The sequence below is a fragment of the Nycticebus coucang genome, chromosome 1 (assembly GCF_027406575.1).
Source record: "Nycticebus coucang isolate mNycCou1 chromosome 1, mNycCou1.pri, whole genome shotgun sequence".
Taxonomy (NCBI): Eukaryota; Metazoa; Chordata; class Mammalia; order Primates; family Lorisidae; genus Nycticebus; species Nycticebus coucang.
Window position 1 is genome coordinate 69,867,722 of NC_069780.1, and position 19,977 is coordinate 69,887,698.

The 19,977-nt window shown below is 41.6% G+C and overlaps 1 protein-coding gene across 1 annotated transcript in view; it reads right to left on the reverse strand.

Annotated features, from left to right (window-relative positions):
• Window positions 1-18,773, reverse strand: part of FREM3 (FRAS1 related extracellular matrix 3) — a 109,275-nt gene extending 90,502 nt beyond the window's left edge. The window contains exons 1-2 of the mRNA XM_053597733.1: window positions 13,598-18,773; window positions 12,152-12,241 (exon numbers count right to left, since the gene is read on the reverse strand). Coding sequence (XP_053453708.1) covers window positions 12,152-12,241; window positions 13,598-18,773 — 5,266 coding nt within the window. The remainder of the gene's footprint in view (window positions 1-12,151; window positions 12,242-13,597) is intronic.
• Between the last annotated feature and the right edge of the window lie 1,204 nt (window positions 18,774-19,977).

Here is a 19,977-nt window from a genome sequence, read left to right on the forward strand (position 1 = left end):
TATAACTTTTGCTTTAAAGTAAATCTTTTATGTTGTAGAGGAACATGTAATTTTTTATTTATTTATTTTTTATTGTTAAATCATAGCTGTGTACATTAGTGCAATCAAGGGGTACAATGTGCGGGTTTCATATACAATCTGAAATATTCTCATCAAACTGTTCAACGTAGCCTTCATGGCATTTTCTTAGTTACTGTATGTAGGCATTTGTATTCTGCATTTAGTAGGTTTTGCCTGTACCCATTCTAAGATGCACTGTAGAGGAACATGTAATTTTTATAGTAAGAGTAGATCAACACATTTAAAGATACTTTTAATACTGACCTAATTTCAGAAGGATTAGAATTTTGTACTTTTCTTATCCTTCCATGTGACTCCCTAGAATGTTTGAGTGCTAATAACATTAGTAGGTACCACATAATAACCATTTCCCTCAACTTCATCAAAATTTAATTTCTTTAGCTATCAAATGGAGGATCATATTATCTCATGATAGTATTGTGGAGATTCAATGAGAGGTAAGGTATGACTAGCACACACCTGGGTTGAGTTAAGTGTTCAGTAAATGCTGAGCTTGAATTTTAAATGAAGTATTGTATGTCATTATGAGAATAGATTTAAGTAGCCATTTAAATGAGTCAAAATGTTTTCTTTTTAGAGAGTTGTCATGTATATAAACCTCATGTATTAATATACACATGCATACTTATAATTATCTACTTATTAGGTATATGTGTGTGTATGTGGAATTTAGGACATCATCTTGAAGTTGTAAAGTTTTATTTTAGATTTATTCCTGAAGTGATTATTTAAGAGCCTGTTTACATAATGGAAGATGAGAAAACCTTTGACATTTCAAGCAATAAACTCTTTTTTCAAGCAATAAAACGTTTCTTATGTCGATATATGTGGTAACCAGGATATTTAGCAATTGGAAAATGAAGAGCAAGAGACACGTAAAAACAAAATCTAGATGACATACTCCCTGGGGATAGTAGGCATGGACTTATTAATAGCAAATACTTTAAAAAATAATTCTTAATATTTCTTTTTAAAATTTATTTCTTATTTTTCTAATTTCAAAATACTAAGGGGAGTACAAATGTTTTTGTTACATGGACAGCTTTTATAATGTTTAAGTCAGAGCTGAAAGTGTGCCCATCACCCATACAGTGTTCATTGTCCTTGTTAGGTAAGTTTTCCACTCTCCTCTCCTCTGCCTTCTTCACTGCTTGATTTCCAATGACTTTCACTTCTCTCTGTGCCCATGTGTGCCCATCGGTTAGTTCCAAATTATTAGAGAGTACATATGGTGTTTGTTTTTGTATTTTTGACATACTTCACTTAGAATAATGATCTCCAGTTTCATCCAAGCTGCTATAAAAGACATTAATTCCCTTCTTTTTATGGCTGAGTAGTATTCCATAGTATTCATCTACCACATTTTGTTAAACCACTCATGAATTGATGGGCACTTGGGTTGATTCCAAATATTTGCAATTGTGAATTGTGCTGCAATAAACATTTGGATGCAGGTGTCTTTTTGATAAAATGACTTACTTTCCTTTGGCTAGGTAGCCAGTAGTGGTATTGCTACATTGAACGGTAGGTCTACTTTTGGTTCTTGGAGAAATCTCCATACTATTTTCCATGAAGGTTGTACTAATTTGCAATTCCACCACAGCATATAAGCACTCCTTTCTCTCTGTGTCCACACCAGCATCTATTTTTTTTGATGTTTTATTAATAGCCATTCTGAGAGGGTACAGCAGTATGTAGTATCTCATTGTGGTTTTAATTTGCAGTTCCCTGATGATTAGTGATGTTGAGCAATTTTTTCACCTATTTGTTAGCCATTTGTCTATCTTCTTTTGAAAAGCATCTGTTCATATCTTTTGTCCACTTTTTAATAAAGTTGTTTGTTTTTTTCTTGCTAATTTGTTTGAATTCTTTGTAAGGTCTGGATATTAGCCCTTTGTCAGATATATAGTTTGTGAACCTTTTCACTCATTCTGTAGGTTATTTCTTTGCTCTGTTGATTCTTTTGTTGTGCAGAGGATTTAATTTAATCAAGTCTCATTTATTTATTTTCCCTGTTGCTATAATTGCTTTTGGAGTCCTAGTCATAAATTCTTTGAAAATACTTTGTTATAATATTTTTCTTTTCAAAATATTTATTTTTCCCGTTAGGCATTTTTTTTCATTACCTTTTTTTTTTTAATTTGAGACAGAGTCTCAAGCTGTTGCCCTGGGTAGAGTGCCATGACATCATACCTCATGGCAACCTTAAACTGTTGAGCTTAAGTGATTCTCTTGCCTCAGTCTCCCAAGTGGCTGAGACTACAGGTACCCAGCACAATGCCCAGCTATTTTTTTTTTTGTTGCAGTTGTCATTGTTGTTTTAGCTGGCCCTGGGTTGGGTTCAAAGCCTTCAGCCTTGGTGTATGTGGCCGGCGCCCTACCCATTGAGCTACGGGCGCCACCTGTCATTATCTTCTTGTACTGAGCTTTGTTAGACTATTACAAGCTCAAAACAACCTTCTATCTTCATGTTTGGAATTCATGGTTTTTAAAAACAGAAATTATAAGCCCATGTTTTATTTTATAGAGAGAAAAATATGAATGCAAATATTTTCGTGACAATGCTCAAAGATAAGAGACCAAAGCTGTTTTTCTCTTAGGTTATTTGCCGTGGTTCATAAACTCCACAATAGACTTATTTTTTTATTTTCAAAAAGTATGCTTTCAAATCACCCATAATTGTGATCAACATTATTTTTTAAAACCACAACTACAATGAAATATTTGGCTTTTACAGATCACCAAATAAATTACTTAATACTTTTTCCATGAATTTGACTGTGTTTATTCTTTTATTTAACCAATTTGATTTGAGCTCCTATTGTATGTCAGGTATTAGGTAACTGTCAGGGAGGCATTTCACTGATAACATAGATCAGGATTATATAATTTAAGTAACTATATCAGTTGAATTAGCCAGATTATCTCCTCTTCGTCCTTACCCAGCACACACAATTCAAACTATAATTCTGAACAGCTTCCTCTTACATATACATGAAGTTAGGCACTAGCTAAATAAAATATATATTTATTCATTTCTCAGACTTCAAGTTCTTTAAAAATCAATGGAAGACTAATTTAATTACAGCTGTAGCTATGTGTACTGGTTAGACCCACACGCATGTGTTTACTTACATAAAATAAATTTTGGATTCTTCTGGAATAGGATTATAGATGTGGGCAGGAAAGAAAATTTTCCTTTTTGTTTTATACTTTTCTTGCTAAGACATTTGTTTGTGCACATATTACTTTTATTTACAGTGAAAAACACAGGGATATTTCAGAACTAGCATAATAAAATAGAGACCTGAGGAAAGCAGCTAGGAATCACCTCAATTGTGTCCCAGCAGTCTAAATAAGGTGTGATAGTCAAGCATCTGGGACCAACGTGTAATATTTTACAAACTATTGTGACCACACCCAGCCGCCACGTGGCTTATAAAGGGACTAACTTCCCCTCTCTCTCCCACTGTCACTGCACAATGATGCTTGCTATTCCACTGACTAGCAAATGAGAAATTAGCAAAATGTGTTTTGACCTGTATTCAGAGGAGCCTACGTCTTCAGTCAGTTCACAGTAAATGTGAGCTTGATTCTAAACCGAAGAGGTTCAGTAAGTTCCTGCCTATCGGGTATAATGTAGGGGTACCTATACTTCCTGGATGAAGGACTCTATATAACTCGGACCCTACCTTACAAATACAAACAATGTAACCTAATATTATGCCCTCCATATTAATCTGAAATAAAAAAAATTGCAGTCTTAATCCTTATAAGTTCTGCACAACAGATCTCAAAACCCCAATGGTAAAGACTCCACCAGAGTTCAACCTCTGCAGAGCCAAAGTTTCAATAACTGCCACTGACTCGGCTGGCAGAGCACCTTCCAGCAGAAGGGGCTTCGCTAGTTTGTTTCTTTCTTTGCACAGACGTTTTTGCTTCTAAGAATTTTAATAGATAATCTCAGAATCAACTTCTTTCATATTTTGTACCTCAACAGCATAGTTTTGTCTTGGTACCTTTGTATTAGAAACCTTTCTGTATCTGAAGCAACTAGGGCATTAGGAACATGCTAGAATGCTTTAGACATTCAAATATCCAGTTTAAATCAGTATTTCCATTGTTAAGAAAAAGTATGCACAGTAAGCTAAGATTGAAAATTGAAAGCAGCGTTGAAAATGATTTTTATTAGATTAAGAGTTAATGAAGCTGTGATATAGCCATAAAATTAAATCTTATACACTGTTTAAAAGGAATTAGGCAGATAAGATATGTTTGTGCTACTTCATTATATAGATAAATATATAAAATCAATATTATATTATTACATATATATTATTATATATATTTATATATATTAAGTAAATGCAAGCAAGGTTTAGAGCCAACCATAAAAAGTAATCTCTTTTGTGCATATAAAAAAGGCTGCAGATCTACATACAGTAGAACCTTTGTCAGTTGACCACCCAATGGACTGTAACAAACTAGTCAATATACAGAGGTGCTCAACATAAAGGGTCTATGTATGTGGTGCATTTGTGCTCTGTGAAAAGTAGGCCAACTTAAGGAGGTCACTGTAGGGAGGTGGGCAACTATGGAGGTTATGCTTGATTCTGCTTTGTGAATAATTTTCTTTTTTTTTTTTTTTTGTAGAGACAGAGTCTCACTTTACCACCCTCAGTAGAGTGCCATGATGTCACAGCAACCTCCAGCTATTGGGCTTTTGCGATTCTCCTGCCTCAGCCTCCCGAGCAGCTGGTACTACAGGCGCCCGCCACAACGCCCGGCTATTTTTTGGTTGCAGTTCAGCTGGGGCTGGGTTTGAACCTGCCACCCTTGGTATATGGGGCCAGTGCCCTACTCACTGAGCCACAGGCACCATCCAATAATTTTCTCTTTTTAAGAAAACATAAGAAATAATTCCTCTTTTGGAAAGGGGAATTAGGTGTCCATGTATAGTTTAATTATTATTCTTTAAACATGTACATGCATCTATTTTATTGTTTTAAAATGTTGATAGCAGTTATCTAGTGGAGGAATCATAGACTTTTAAAGATTTTTAGACTGTTTATGTTAAAAATATCTCTAAGTTCATGTATTCATGGGCAGGATTTTGGATTTAAAGCTTTCTGTGTGAAGTACAGTTAACAATGCCAATACATGGTTTGAACAGTGTGCTCATTAAGATAGATTTCACTATCGTTCCTTCCCCTTTCTCTCATTCATTGAATCTACAACTGACTCAATCTTGGATGACTGAATTCACGAAGGAATTAATTTGTAGTTAAAAATTACCTGCTGCAACCATTTAATTCCAGGCCTGGCCTCCATCACAAAATCAGAAAACAGGGCTGAGGTGACTCTCAGGAGATAATCAAAAGGTAAATAAGAAATACCTTTTTCATCTTTCTGTAAAGATGGTTTCGGCACAAAACAAATGACACCAAGGGAGGACTAGCTGGAGTCTCTTGTAAGGCAGAATAATGATAGACCATTGTGCTCAGCACAGGATCGGCACATTCAGCTCTCAGCAACCATTTCCTGCATCTCACAGCTCTGAATTCTTCCACAGATCAGCTCTCCTGGACCTGGGATTGCTGTTGGCGAGCCTCCTCAGAGCTCCTCGGACCTTCTCTCTGTCTGCTACCTTGCCTCTGGATCTGTCTTACTTATCGCTTGCATAAGGGCTAACAATTCATTTTTGTCACCATTGATAGAAAACTAAAAGCACCAAGCAAGAAGGATTCACGGGGGAACAAGTCAGCAACAAGTATAGTTAGTTACTGATGATTTCTTCCAGCCCAAGAAGAATCGACGGAATTCTCTTTTGTTTAGAGTTTTGAATCCATTTCATTACCAAGGGAGATTTTTTGATGTACGTAGAAGCCAGAATAATGTGATTAATCATATTAATCAATATTACTGAACCAAGGTGGTTGTGATGTATTCAAGCATTTCTTTTCTTAAGTAGAAATTGCTTTTTTCTAATAGTAACAATGGCCTTCGTAAGGCATTTACACGAGAAAATATAAAGTAAAAAAGAAATAAAAACAATTTACAATCTATCATTGTCATTTTAAACCAATTTAACATCACGCTATGTATATGTTAGTCCTTTTCCTGTACATATATACACATGTATGTTGGGACTATAACAATGTAATGTAACAAACTGGTCAACATACAGAAGAGGTCAAATACAAGGAAGTAGGCCTACGGTACTGATACGTACTGTGGTGCATGTTTGGTCTATAAAAATTAGGTCACCTTAAGGAGGTGGTCAATGTAGGGAGGTGGTCAACTATCGAGGTTCTACTGTATATCAAAATATAATCTCCTTTATATCTTCACACAGTTTTCTACTTGCTGTTTTTCATAACGCATCGTGAACCTCTTACCATATTAACAGATACAGACTTATTTTGACATCATCTTTGTAGACCCTTAGATTGCTTTCTAGTCTTACTACAGGTATGCCCTCCCCTGAACTACAAGGAGGAACAGAATTATGTCAGGTATTTTGTCCCACACCACCCTACCTCTTGAAGTTTTTTATCTGCTCATTTTTATCTCTTCTGCATTCTGTAGCTCACATTTGCTTTTAAATTCCACTGTTTTTATTTAGAATAAAATTAGAATTTGAGGGTAAATAAGACCAAATAGGCAGCATGTAAAGGCTTTTTTAGTCAAATGTGAAGATATTGGGCCATGAATCTGATCATTTGACTACTCAGAGTCATTTCCGCATGGCTTTTGAATTGTCAGATGTGTTCTATGTAATGGTGATATTACCTTAACTGAGTGGGAAGAGTCACTGGATTTGTGATTCATTCTGTCATTGTCCTGGTCCTGATAAACTTCTGTATCTCTTATTATTTTATTTTCATAATTTTCTGTAGAAAGATAGCTAACCTAAACAGAAAATTGGTATTCGTATGAACCATGAGGGAAGGACTAGGTCAAATTCAAATATAAAACTGCATAGTATTAATCAAATAGGCTTTGAATGCTGAATAATTAAGGACAAAATTAAATAATCTGTTTCTGGTCTTAAGAAAAATAGTTAAATATCTACAGTACATCACAAAATTAAAATAGTCTGATTTGCTTATATTCAGTGTGGCTTATTAGAAAGAATTGACTTGGTTCCTCTAGATCAGTGGTTCTCAACCTTCCTAATGCCGCAACCCTTTAATACAGTCCAAAGGGGTCACGGCCCATCGGTTGAGAACCACTGCTCTAGATGATTCCTTTGCCCAATTAATGTTCATTCCTTTAGCCCATTTCATCATCTTAAAACTTGAGATAATAATTCCTTTCTCACAGGTTATAGTAAGGATCAAACGAAATACTGCTATAAAACACTTCATAGAAATGTTAAGTGGGAGGGACATGGTAGCACTCTGGGAGGCCCAGGAGGGTGGGTTGCCTGAGCTCAGGAGTTTGAGATCAGCCTGAATAAGAGCAAGACCTCATCTCTACTAAAAAGTAGAAAAACTAGCCAGGTTTTTAACTGGCTAGTTTTTAACTGGGGCAGGCAGACATCTGTAGTCCCAGCTATTTGGGAGGCTGAGGGAAGAGGGTCCCTGAAGCCCAAGTGTTTGAGGTTACTGTGAGCTATGATGCCACAGGACTCTACCCAGGGTATAAAATGAAACTCTGTCTCAAAAAAAAAAAAAAAGAAAGAAAGAAATGCTAAGTGCTACACAGGTTTAAAGCAATTTTATTGAATGGTAAGTGGAAAAGAGTAATTCAGTGTTTTATATAATAGAAATATAAGAAATTTCAATTTCAGTACAAATCTATGAATCTATGAGTATAATGACCTACGGAAGGGAGATTAATGAACTTGACAGTGTGCTTAATTTGCAAAGTTCAGAGCTTTAGAAATCTAAGATGCATTCCCTATCTTACCAGTGGCTTTCGTAATAACCTTGAACATAATGAAATTTACCACCAATAAATCTTATACTGAAATAGCCTTAGTCTGGATTATTTAAAACTGCAGAAATTGATGGGACATATAAATTGGTCACATTATCAGAATTTCCATTTAAATTGTCAGTTAAACTCTGTACAAAAGTATAGTTATGTCTATAACTACGTGAGAAGAAATAAGTGAAGAAAACTAGCATGTATTGGAAAATTGCCACATGCTGGGTGTCACATTACATTTTTGGTGCATGTTACTTCATTCAACTACATCAGAGCAAAAGGAAGAGACAATTATTACAGAAAAGATCTAGATAGGCAGGATATTCACTATGCATCAACTCAGTATGTAGCACCAAAGACTAGAACTGCACATTGAGTTGCTTCCTCTCTTTCCTTTGCCTACTTGATGGAATTCTAATAAATATGAAATTGGTTTATTCGTGGGAAGGGAAAAAGAGGTGAGAAACCAAGGCTATTGGGCAGTATCCCAGTAGAATAATTTACCATTGTAGTTTAACATTTGACCTCATATAATGAGGAATAAATTATTCAACTTCTTTTTGCCAGGAGAAAATGCAAAATCTGTTGATAATTCTAAAGATATTATTTATGGAGTGCTTAATATGTGCCAGGCACTCTTCCAAGCACCGTATGTGTGCTGATTTAATACTCACAGGAGGAAGGAAGAATGGTTCCCTAAAGATATCCACACCTTAATTCCAAGAATCTGAGCTATGTTACATTATATTGCAAAAGAGACTTTGCAGAAGGGATTGAATGAAGGATCTCGAGATGGGGAGATTATTCAGATTATCCAGGGGCCCAGTGTAATCATAAGGGTCCATATAAGTGAATGAAGAAGGGAGGAAAATAACAGACTTTGATGCAGCAGAAGAAAGACTCAGCTGCTTCTGGCTTTGAAGATGGAGAAATGAGGCAGCCTCTAGAATAGTGTTTTTCTTTCTTTTTTATCTCACGGCACACTCGAACCTATAAACTTCCGTGACACACTTATATTATGATGATCAAAAAAAAAAAAAGAGTAAACAAACACTGTGTTTTGAACTTCAAAAATAATTTAATTAGTGTTCTTTAAAATTTTTGCAGCACACCTAAGATCTTCTCAAGGCACACCAGTTGAAAATCACTGCTCTAAAAGCTGAAAAAGGCATGGGAATGGATTCTGCCCCGTAGTCCCCACAGTGAAGTCTTATCAAAACCTTGATTTTAGTCGATAAGAACCATTTTGGGCTTCTGACCTCCAGGATGATATAATGATAGATTTGTGTTGTTTTAAGCCACAAAATTTGTGGTAATTTATTACAGCAGCAATGGGAAACTAATAAAATTCTCATAATAGTCCTAAGGGGTACATGCTACCATTATGCTCGATTCATAGATGAACATAAAGCATCTTTGCAAAGATACACGACAGCAGGGGATGGAGCTGGGATCTCAGTATGAGCAGACCATTTCAGAGTCTATGAACTAGAAGCATGCACAGTATCACTCTTGGATTTCTAGTAAGATTGCAGCTCCAGGGCCCGCACCTCCATTCTTAAGACCCCTGAGCTCACCTAATATACCTGGCTCCTTGTTCTTTTTTTTTCAGTTTTTGGCAGGGGCTGGGTTTGAACCCACCACCTCTGGCATATGGGGCTGGTGCCCTACTCCTTTGAGCCACAGGCGCTGCCCTGGCTCCTTGTTCTGGAGGTAAGGCATGCTCTTCTTTTAATGGCTTTAATATTAGTATGGAAAACAACAACAACAAAAAATTCTACTTCAGCCCAGTGCTGAAAAATGTATCCCTAGAAGTGTGCAGTGCCTTAGTTAGTACCGGTAAGAAAAAAAAAATTAACAGGGTGGTGCCTGTGGCTCAGTGAGTAGGGCACCAACCCCATATACCGAGGATGGCAGGTTCAAACCCAGCCCCGGCCAAACTGCAACAAAATAATAGCCGGGCGTTGTGGCGGGCGCCTGTAGTCCCAGCTACTCGGGAGGCTGAGGCAAGAGGACCACCTAAGCCTAAGAGTTGGAGGTTGCTGTAAGCTGTGACACCATATCACTCTACAGAGGGTGATAAAGTGAGACTCTGTCTCTAAAAAAAAAAAAAGAAAATAAACAGATCAAATTGGATTTTTATTAAACTTTCCATTTGGGAAATCTTTTAAAAGTAAAGATACAGGGAAATAAAAGAGATTTGGTTGGATACTGTAAGGAAATGGATTCATAACATTTGAAAATATCAAATCCAAGTATGTGGAAAGTGAGTCCTTGAGCTGTTCCAAGAATGTTCATCACCAAGAGAAAGGGAGCTTAGCTCTGTGCATGGCACTTAGAAGGCTATTTAAACATCCGCTAGGTAAATGAATACATAAATATTGAATTAGTTTATGCATATGTGTTTTAAGATTTAGCTATGAACAAATATGTCCTCAAACGTTTTGATATCTGTGTTTGGTCATTCTTACCACTTTAATTTATAAGGTGCTTCTTTGTCAGGTTAGGAAGTGAAATCTGAGCCCTGTTCTCTGACTTCTTTCCAGGCTCTGAGCTACACTTACTCTTCCAAAGCAGAGTAAGTGTAGCTCAGAGCCTTGGCTTTGGAATTGCCAAGACCCGAATTTGATTCCAGCTCAATTCCTTACTGCTCATCTGACTTTAGGCAGATTAATCAACCTTGGTGTCTTCATTTTAAATAGGCACCATAACATTGGCCTCTAATTTGGTAGTGAGGATCAAAAACCATAATGTCTGTAAGCACTTGGCTGACCCACAGAAAGCACTCAACAATGACGGCTCTATAACATTCACGTCACAGTGTCCCTGCGACTGATTTTTGTTTCTGAATTGTTCACAAAGCATAGCGTGGGAGTTAGTGGTACATCTTTTTAGGGTATCATTTTTTTTAAAAACAAACAGGAAAATATTCAATATGAAATATTTTTCCTACATTTCCTTTTGAACCTGCTTAAAAGGCATACATTTATATTTGTAGTAACTGTGATTCTTGAGAACTTGGGAAAGGGAGGAAAGATTTGATTTTAAACTTTAAAGGAGAAGATGGAGAGGAGCGATTAGTGGCTTCTGCTGTGGTTAGTCTCATCATCAAGGAAGAGGTAACCATTAACCAACACCTATTTTGTGCCAAGTGCTTCCCATTTATTATCTCACTCAATCCTTTGAGCAAGCTTTGGTTGTAGGCATAAAAACCACCATTTTACCAATGGGGGAAATAAATGACAAAGAGGACAAAGCAACTCGTTCAAGGGCAAACATATAGGACTACTTTTCAGTGCATTCACTCCTTGAGTGATTGCACATAACTTAGACAGCAAACACGTTACTTACTGGCAATGAGTAATAATTAAAACAGAAAGAGGTTATTTGGTGGCAAGAAGCACACAGACATAATTTCTGACATTATCCTGTCATACTGCAAAATGATTTTTCTTCTGAGCACATAATCATCATATCCCACATCACATCATAACAGAAGTGCCTTCTGTTACCTAGTTGTTACCCGTTTATGTACTTTGAAGACACTAGAAGACAGACACAGGAGAAGCATAAACAGGCAGTTTTTAAGCAAGTTTTTCTCTAGGCCAGAAAACATGTTTTTCACCCCATCCAGAAAGATTATAATGGCAAGGTCAGGAAGCCATAATATTAAGTTCTGCAGCTGAAAATCCTAACAAAATCCAAAGGTGAATTTTCTGATTTGTTTCAGATTGACAAAAAAACCTTAGCTAGATTCTCAGAATCTCTTGAAGATACGATTCACTTGCTGATAGGATGTTACAAATAATTCACGTCAGGTAAAACACTTTATATTTCAACAAATGCACACAGTGTAACCTAGTTGTGTCTTTATAAAATCCGAAAAAAAGAGGGGAAAAAAAGAAAAAACAAAACATTTCATACTTCAATCATCAAGTTCCTCGTTGCTTTCTCTTCCTAAAGAGTGATTTCTCAAGCATCCCTTGGCATAGGAACATAAGTAAACAAAATTATTCATTTCTTGGTATTATAAAAGTACTGATTGTGACTACTACATAAAGGATTCGACTTTTTTCCATTTTGCATTGATTTTAATGAACTACAAGTCTTATTTACAGTTTTGGTATTGACTTACCATCGTCTTCAATAGAGACATAGAAGACGTCCTTTGTGGCATTGCTGCCTTCCTGCAGGACGTACAGGATCCTCCTCTCATCAATGTCAGCTGGAGGAAGCGCAATCATCACAGCAGGAAAAGAGCATGTTAACAAATTCAGTGTTTTAATAAGGCCTGGAGATGCCACAATTATTACATTTTAAAGTAATGATTAAGTGAATATGAATCTGCTTTTTTCACAGAGTTGCAATGGTAAAAATAAAACTTCAGTTTAAAATTTTGTTACAGAGCTACTATGTGCATGTTCTTTGGGGTAATGTCCGAGGAGGAGGGCATCCTAGTTATGCAAGCTTTATAATGTCCTGGCACTCTCCGGGAAGCCAGGTCTATCTGGTTTTAAGTTTTTGTACAATTATAGGGCTTGGTATAATGGTGGATACCCAGTGACTATGCATCGAGAGCCATTTAAACAAGAATGACTACTGTATCCCAAGGAAAAAGAAAATGAGAATAAAATGATGACTTTTTATTGCCTATTCTCTTGGGTTTTTAAGAATTTGTTATTTGGGTTTATAATTACATTTTTATATAGGTAATTATTCATATTTTAAGGACAGTTTTCTTATTTATTTATAAGGAATGATTCTTACAGAACCACATATGATTTCGTGGCTTTAGAAGCAGCTCTGAAAATGTAATCAAACTATTTCTTAAACACCTTCCATTAAGTTTCACCTGAGATTGCATCTTGGTTTAAATGTATCATATGTGGGAAATATCATGTATCTTTTCACTTCTATGCACAGAGCTACTTGATAAGTCATAAGACAATGTGAAGAACAGGTAAAAGCCCCCAGGTGTCATGTCACCTGGGAAAGCAGTGGGAACTGCCTTGAGTTCACTGTTAGTAGTAACACCAAATATAAAAGCAAAGTAATTTTAGGCAAATACAGTTCTATGCCTTTTTGGATGTACATATTACATTTGAATAGTACAATAAAAAGTACAGTGTAATATATAGAACATATATCCAAAATCTAGATATGAAATATCATTGTCAAAACCTAGACTTACTAATGATCCCTGCAATTGATTTCTAGCTGTGACATTCTTAAAATTCAAAACTAAACTGATTTTATCAAAATTAATGTACCTTTATCTAACAGGATCTATGTCCAAAGCAGAAGCTGTCTTCTTATGTTTGCAGTTTAAAGCTGTAACTACAAGCTTAATTAAAATATCAATATCTGTGGCTTCCTCTTAGGTGGGCATTCTGATGAAACAGCTGAAAACAGACTTGCTACTTCTTTGTTTTCAGGATAATTTCACATACCACTGTATTTTATCAGAACCAGACTCTTACTGCAAATAGTCTGAGGTCAAGGCAATTTTACACAGAACTGACAATGGATGAGATCCGGTGAAGAAAAGAGGCAAAGGAGTCAGGGAAGAATATGTACCAACCTTGTGTAAATGCTCGAGTGCTCTGGTTTCCAAGGCCAGTGTTGATAATGAAGCCATGGATTGGTCCACTGGTGACCTTATACTTTAGGATCCTGTGAGGACTGTCCTGAGCTTCTGCCTTCAGAGACTTGCTGGTAATCAGGACACCCATGCGTCCAGTGTGAAGGCGCTTCAAGGCTGAGGCACCCCTGTTAATGGCAATCTGGGGGAGCCTGCTGTCTGGGGAGCTTATCTGGATCCTCATTACCTGAGGTTTGCATGTCTCCAGGGCAGTGTCTGGGAAGACAGAGGAGTGAGCATGAGTGCCATCTGTCACAGTCAAGGAGAAGCTGTCTTCAGTGGTCTCACTGCCATCATGCCAGTAGCTAATCAGGTTCTCACTCAGGTCTTGCTTGGTGAAAGTGGTCACGGGGTGGCTGCCGTTATATAGAACCTTGCCATGATTGGGGAGCTCAGTGATGGTAAAATGAATAAGTCTATCTGGGATATCCTTGTCTTCCACTGTCAACTCCAAGGGTGTGATCAGCCTTTTATCCCCTTTCTGCATTGTTAGTTTATGGATGACCAAGGTAGGTTTCTTCTGATCCACATCTGTGATGACGATCCTGAAGGTTCTAATCATAGGGTTGTGTTCGGCACTCATTTGCAATTCAAAGCTGTCCACATTCCCCTCACTATTTGAAGTGTGAATATAGGATATTTTGTTGCTAACCAATTGAGACTGAGTGAAAGAGGCAATGGGTTCCCCAGGGTGGTCAGAGTTTTCCAAGTGGCCCAGGCTTGGTGCCCGTGTGATGTTAAAGTGAAGCTGTTCATCAGGACTGTTGATGTCACTGTTGCTAAGCAGATCAGTGGTGAGGGTCGCTCTGCTGCCTTCTGTCAAAGTGACCTCTTTGCCGATCACCTCAGGGAAGACCCTCTCTAAACTGCCAATAGTAACATAGAAGTAGCAGTCTATCAAAGGGTTAACCCCATCAGTCACATCAAACCTGATAAAGTCCACAACCCCTTCTTGGCCTGTGTGGGTATAATAGATGAGGCCTCTGTCAATATCATCCTGGGTAAAGTTCATTCCTAGGGTGAGGTTGCTCCTCACTTCTCCGGGCTTCCTCAGTTGTTGTAGAAGCCCTTGTTGAGGTCCTGAATGGAGGACGAAGCTGAGGCTCTTAGCATCTGAGTCAAGATCTGTAGCTTTGAGGACCTGATTTGTGATGACCTCAGAGTGTCTGGTCTTTACTTCCAGCCCTTCATTGATGGTCAGTTGAGGAGTTTCGTCATCCACCAGGATCACCACAATGTGGACCTTCCTATGGGTGGTGTGCTTGCCATCACTCAGCCAGACCTCAAAACTGTCCTCTGTGGTCTCTGAGTCATCATGCTCATACACAATGGTGGAGGCCTTGTGGATGTCCTGTGAGGTGAAGCTGTGGATGGGCCGGCTTCCTGTAGCCAGCTGCTGTACTATTCGTCCATGCTGAGGAAGGGCTGTGAGTTGAAAGTGGAGCTTAGTCGGTGGCAAGTCAGCATCTGCTCCATTGAGCAGTGGGGTGTCTATGACCAGGCTCATCCCCTCTAATACCACAAATTCACCGGCAAAAAGTTCAGGCTGCTCATCATTGGTAGGTAAGATGATTATATGGAAGGAGACATTTGGGGAGACATTGATACCATCAGAACAAAAAAAGATGAATTGATCTTCTTGTGGCTCCACACCCTTGTGGATACTCTGAACATAATTGATGTACCTCATTCGGACATCTCTGATGGAGAAAGCACTGATGGGGCTACCAGCCTGGGACACTTCTGAACCAGGAGCTGGTGCAATGTTTTCCAGGTAACCAGAGGCTGGCTGACCAGTCACTGTGCATAGAATTTCGTCTTGGGGAGTGTCCAGATCTTTAATATTGAGATGTTTTAAGGCCAAGGGGCTCTTCCCACCTTCATAGACAATGAAGGGCTCCCCAACCAAGACCTTGGGGCCCACATTGTTGACAGGCAGCACAGTTACTTGCACCTGCACTCTCTCTATTATGCTGTTCTCCACTACAAACTGGTGAGAATCCTCAGAGAGGGTGAGATTGAAGGCATCACACTGCTCTTGGAAACCAATTTCACCTCCAGTGTGGACATAGGCTACTGTCCCACTGATGAGGTCTTCTTGGGTGAATTGTTCTGTGGGTAAGCCATTCACTAAAATGATACCCAACTTGGGGCTGTCCTCCACTGTGAAAGACAGCATCAAGTCACTTGCGCCTTTGTTGCCATGGATGAAACCCATGGTGATCTCAGTGGCTTTATTCTCTAGTACATCTATGGAAACATCCAATAATGGACTTTTTGTGACAGAGATCCTGGGACTTTCATTAGCTGCAGTGGGATGCACAGAAATATGGACAGCAATGGGTACATGATGTACCCCGTCACTCACCTCCAGATGGAAGGAGTCAGTGGTGATCTGGTCTCTGCTGTGCTGGTAAGAGACACTCCCATTAATAATATCAGCTTGAATGAAAGATTCCCCGGGGACCATACATTTTTTAAAGTACTGTAAGTGTCCATGTTGGGGACCCCAGACTAATATGAAGACAATTTGGTCAATGTCTGTGTCAGGGTCTGTAACATTCAACTCATTACTGCTGAAGGTAAAGCTGTCTCCTTCTAAGACAAAAACGCCTCTGTTGGTGACTTCGGGAGGCTGGTTGTTCACAGGCTGCAAAAATAACGTGAATGCGCCCTGGATGCTATTGCCTGCAGCATCCTCCACCTGGTAGGTAAACTGCACAACCCGTGGTACAATACCCAGTTTCTGTGGAGGTTGGTAGGCAACTTTGTGGTGATTTACCTGGGCTTGGGTGAAATGCATGATATGTGTGTCTGGTGAATCAGTAAGCACAATTTCTCCAGCTGGGACTTGGTGGTTGTCATCTGTGTCAGTTGGGGGTGTCAGCAGAGTGTACCACAGGTTCTGGTCATCTGAATCCTGGTCAATGTATTGGAGGAATTTCTTCTGGAAGGGAGTGAGCTGGTATTTCTGTACGGTCATCTCCAGGGTGGTTCCTGGATACAGCTCTGGACTCAGCGTGTCCACTGGCTGGACCTTGATGATGAAGAAGTGCTGGGTGGATAGATTCGGTGGGTCATGGTCATCCTGCACATGGAAAGCCAGCTGGGCAATTCCAGATGGAGGGCTGTGTGACCCAAGATGGCGATAGAACAGTCTCCCTTCTGTTATGTCTCTCTGCAGCCACTCGGTCACCACCTTCTCATAAAGCTTTTCCTTTTCCACATAGTGCCAATCTTCATCAGCAGGGGACAGTGGTGGCCCAGCCTGCCGCAGCACCATGTCTCCCAGGTGGTGGTGTGGATGCCAGGAACCAGGGGCCACATCCCACTCCTTCGCTCCCTCTTTTTCTTCTGGAAGCTGGTTCTTCAGCACGAAGTGGATGGTTGAATCCTCAGAATCAATATCTGTAGCGCTCAGCAGGGAGGGGGAGATCTGGACCACTTGCCCTTCAGTGAGTGAGAGTCCTGAGTTGACGTCCACTGCTGGTGGCTCGTCATCCACAGGTATGATGGTGATGGGAAAGAGGAATTCCATGCGGTGGTGCCCACCCTCCACTCGGAGGACCATATTGTCACTGAAGGTGTCGCTGCCATCATGCTGGTACACCACGCGCCCTGCTGCCAGGTCTGCTGGTGTGAAATACTGGCTCCCAGCAGCTGCCCCCAGCACCACCAGCTGCCCATGTCTCAAGCCCCTGACTGCAGCCATTTTCAGTTCTTCCATGTTATCTTTATGACTGATCTGAAGGTGAGGGGTGCTGGGCAGAGGCCTTGACTGACCTTCAAAAAGCAGCAGTCCTTGGTAACAGCTGGCCGCTGGGGCCAGGGTGTTCTTGGACTTCATTATCACCATGAAGACAAAGGGGTCTGAAGAGGCGCCATCCGCATCCACCACCTGCAGCTCCAGCTGGAAGAGGTGCTCCTGATCAGAGTTCTCTGTAGGGGGCTGATAGGCAATTTTCAGCTCTCGCAGCTCCCGCTGGGTGAAAAAGGAGACTGGAAGGCCCAGGGGGTCGTCAGTGCTGACCACGTAGCCCTGCTGGCCCGGCGGGTCTGTGGGGGCATTGAGAACATTGAAAAGCAGGTCATCAGCGTCTGACTCCATGTCCTCCGCGGCCAGCGCGTCGGGTGTCAGGGCTGTGAGCACCAACTGATCCGCCTCCATCATCAACAGGGCCCCGACGCTGGGTCTGGGCTCCGTGTTCTCGGCTCCCTCGCGGATCAGCACCAGCAGCTGGAAGTGCTCGCGGATCAGCACTGCCACTGACCCAGGGCCTCCGTCCTCAGGCCCTAGCAGCTCCACCATCATGGGAACGTGGTCCCGGTTGGGCGAAGGGGTGGTGGCGGTGTGCTGATAGAGAATTCCAGCCTGGACGAAAGCCTCACAGTCTACACCCTGGCCCCCGGGGAGAGGGGCCCCCACGGCGTCCACCAAGCGCCCATACTTGGGCCTTGGGCCGCCCTGATGAGGAAGAGGAGTGATGCGGCACCTGCGGGTGCCGGCGGCTCGGGAGGCCTGCCAGGCGAAGTTCAGCACGCTCCGGTCGATAGCGCGACTCAGGCCCCGCAGCTTCTCCACCACCAACGGCCTGTTGCGCGTCACCAGCTCCGGCTGGGAGAAGACCACGACCACTGCCATCGTGAAGGGCAGCACCAGCGTGTAAGTAGGGGCGTCGTAGCGCAGCTGCAGCCTCACCCGGGCGCGTCCTGGGCTGCGGGAGCCGAAGTGGGTGTACTGGACTTGGCCGGGCCCGAAGGCGCAGGGGAAACTGCGCGGGGAGAGAGAGCCCTGGAGCAGCGGCAGGGCGTCCAGTACCGTCACCTCGCACCGGTCCCTGGGCTGCACTCGAATCACCAGGTCCCGGAGCGGGTCCAGCCAAAGCGAGCGGCCCAGGGGCACGCGGAGGCCGGGGTTGGCGATCAGTACGCTGGAGCGGTTGGGGCTACTGCGGTCGAGTGCACCACGAGTGGGCAAGTAGAGCGCCGGGTGGGGGTCGGTCCCAAGCGAGGACGGTAACTGTCCCTGCAGCGCCGGGCAACTCCGGAGCAGGCAGGCGAGCGCTGCAACAAGCGGCCAGGGCACCCCAGAGAGATGCCGAGAAGCCCCACCCATGGCCACGTATGGGGACCCCGGCCTTGGGATACCCGGAGGATGCCCAGAAGAGGTGCCCGCGAAGCCGCAGGTGCAGGCTGTGGGAGCGGTAGCCGCTGTCCAGCGTGCCCCGGACGCGCGGATTAGCAAGAGCCAGTGGCCGCGCCTCCGCGGCTGCAGAGAATAGCCGGGGGAAGTGACTGCGCCCACCTCCTGCTCTGCCCCAGTCCCAATTTCTCCCCTGCTGACTTCAGGGGCCGCCCAGACCCCGCGCAGGAGACTTAGCGAGGGTGCAGGCGCTGCTCTGCCCTCTGCTCCTGGATGCCTTTACCCGGTACCGAACAGCACTTCTCTCCTGGTGGGGTGGCCGACCACGGGGCACCCCGGCTGCTGCCTCCCACCAGCGGGTCGGGGCACTCTCCTTCCCACTTCCGGGCGCCACGAAGGATTGCCCCTCTGAGCTGGGAGCCACACAGGGTGACTGTACTTCTGAGCGTCTGAGACTGTTCTGTTGTCCATTCATCCGGTGTTTCTGACAGAGTGCCGAGACAACATCCCTCTTCCTCACCGCTGACAGGGGTGTATTTTCTAGCCAAAATTCAGTCTCACTTCGGAAATAAAAGAAGCTGGTGGGAGCTATTTTGCAAATAGGATTTTCTAGCTGTCGGTCTGATGAAGTGGCTTACTCCGGATCTTGTCATTCAGTACTTCCAAAACAACCTTGAAATTTTCCTAAGGCTCAGCCTTTGGGGAAAAGGATCGGCTTCTAGGCTGCAGAACTTGAATAGCTTGCAATTTGTTCTGGGCGTGTATGTATGTGTGTTCACATAACACAATCAGGTGTGCAGGACGGCTTCCTTCCATTGTCTGAGAACGTCGTTTCCATATTGGATGAGCAGCGATTTGCCTGCTAGTTTGCTAGACATGCTGTTTCTTAATAAATTTCTTTGTAGAAAAATACATAGTAGGCAGAGGGAAGGCTGTCAAGGGCACTAGTAGCAAAGAAAATGCCTCAGATACTTGGATCAGTTTCTGTGTCTCACTCTGTTTAACTAACACCTAGATTAGGGATCTCTTTGGCTTTCAGAGGAAAATGCTCCTTTGCACAGGTGAAGTCTTAGGTACTTAGAGTCATATCAATTTTTTAAGTACTAGAAGAGTCCATTTAGTCACAGCACAGAGTAATATTTTTCTACGAATAAAACAGCAGTTAATGTGCTTCCCT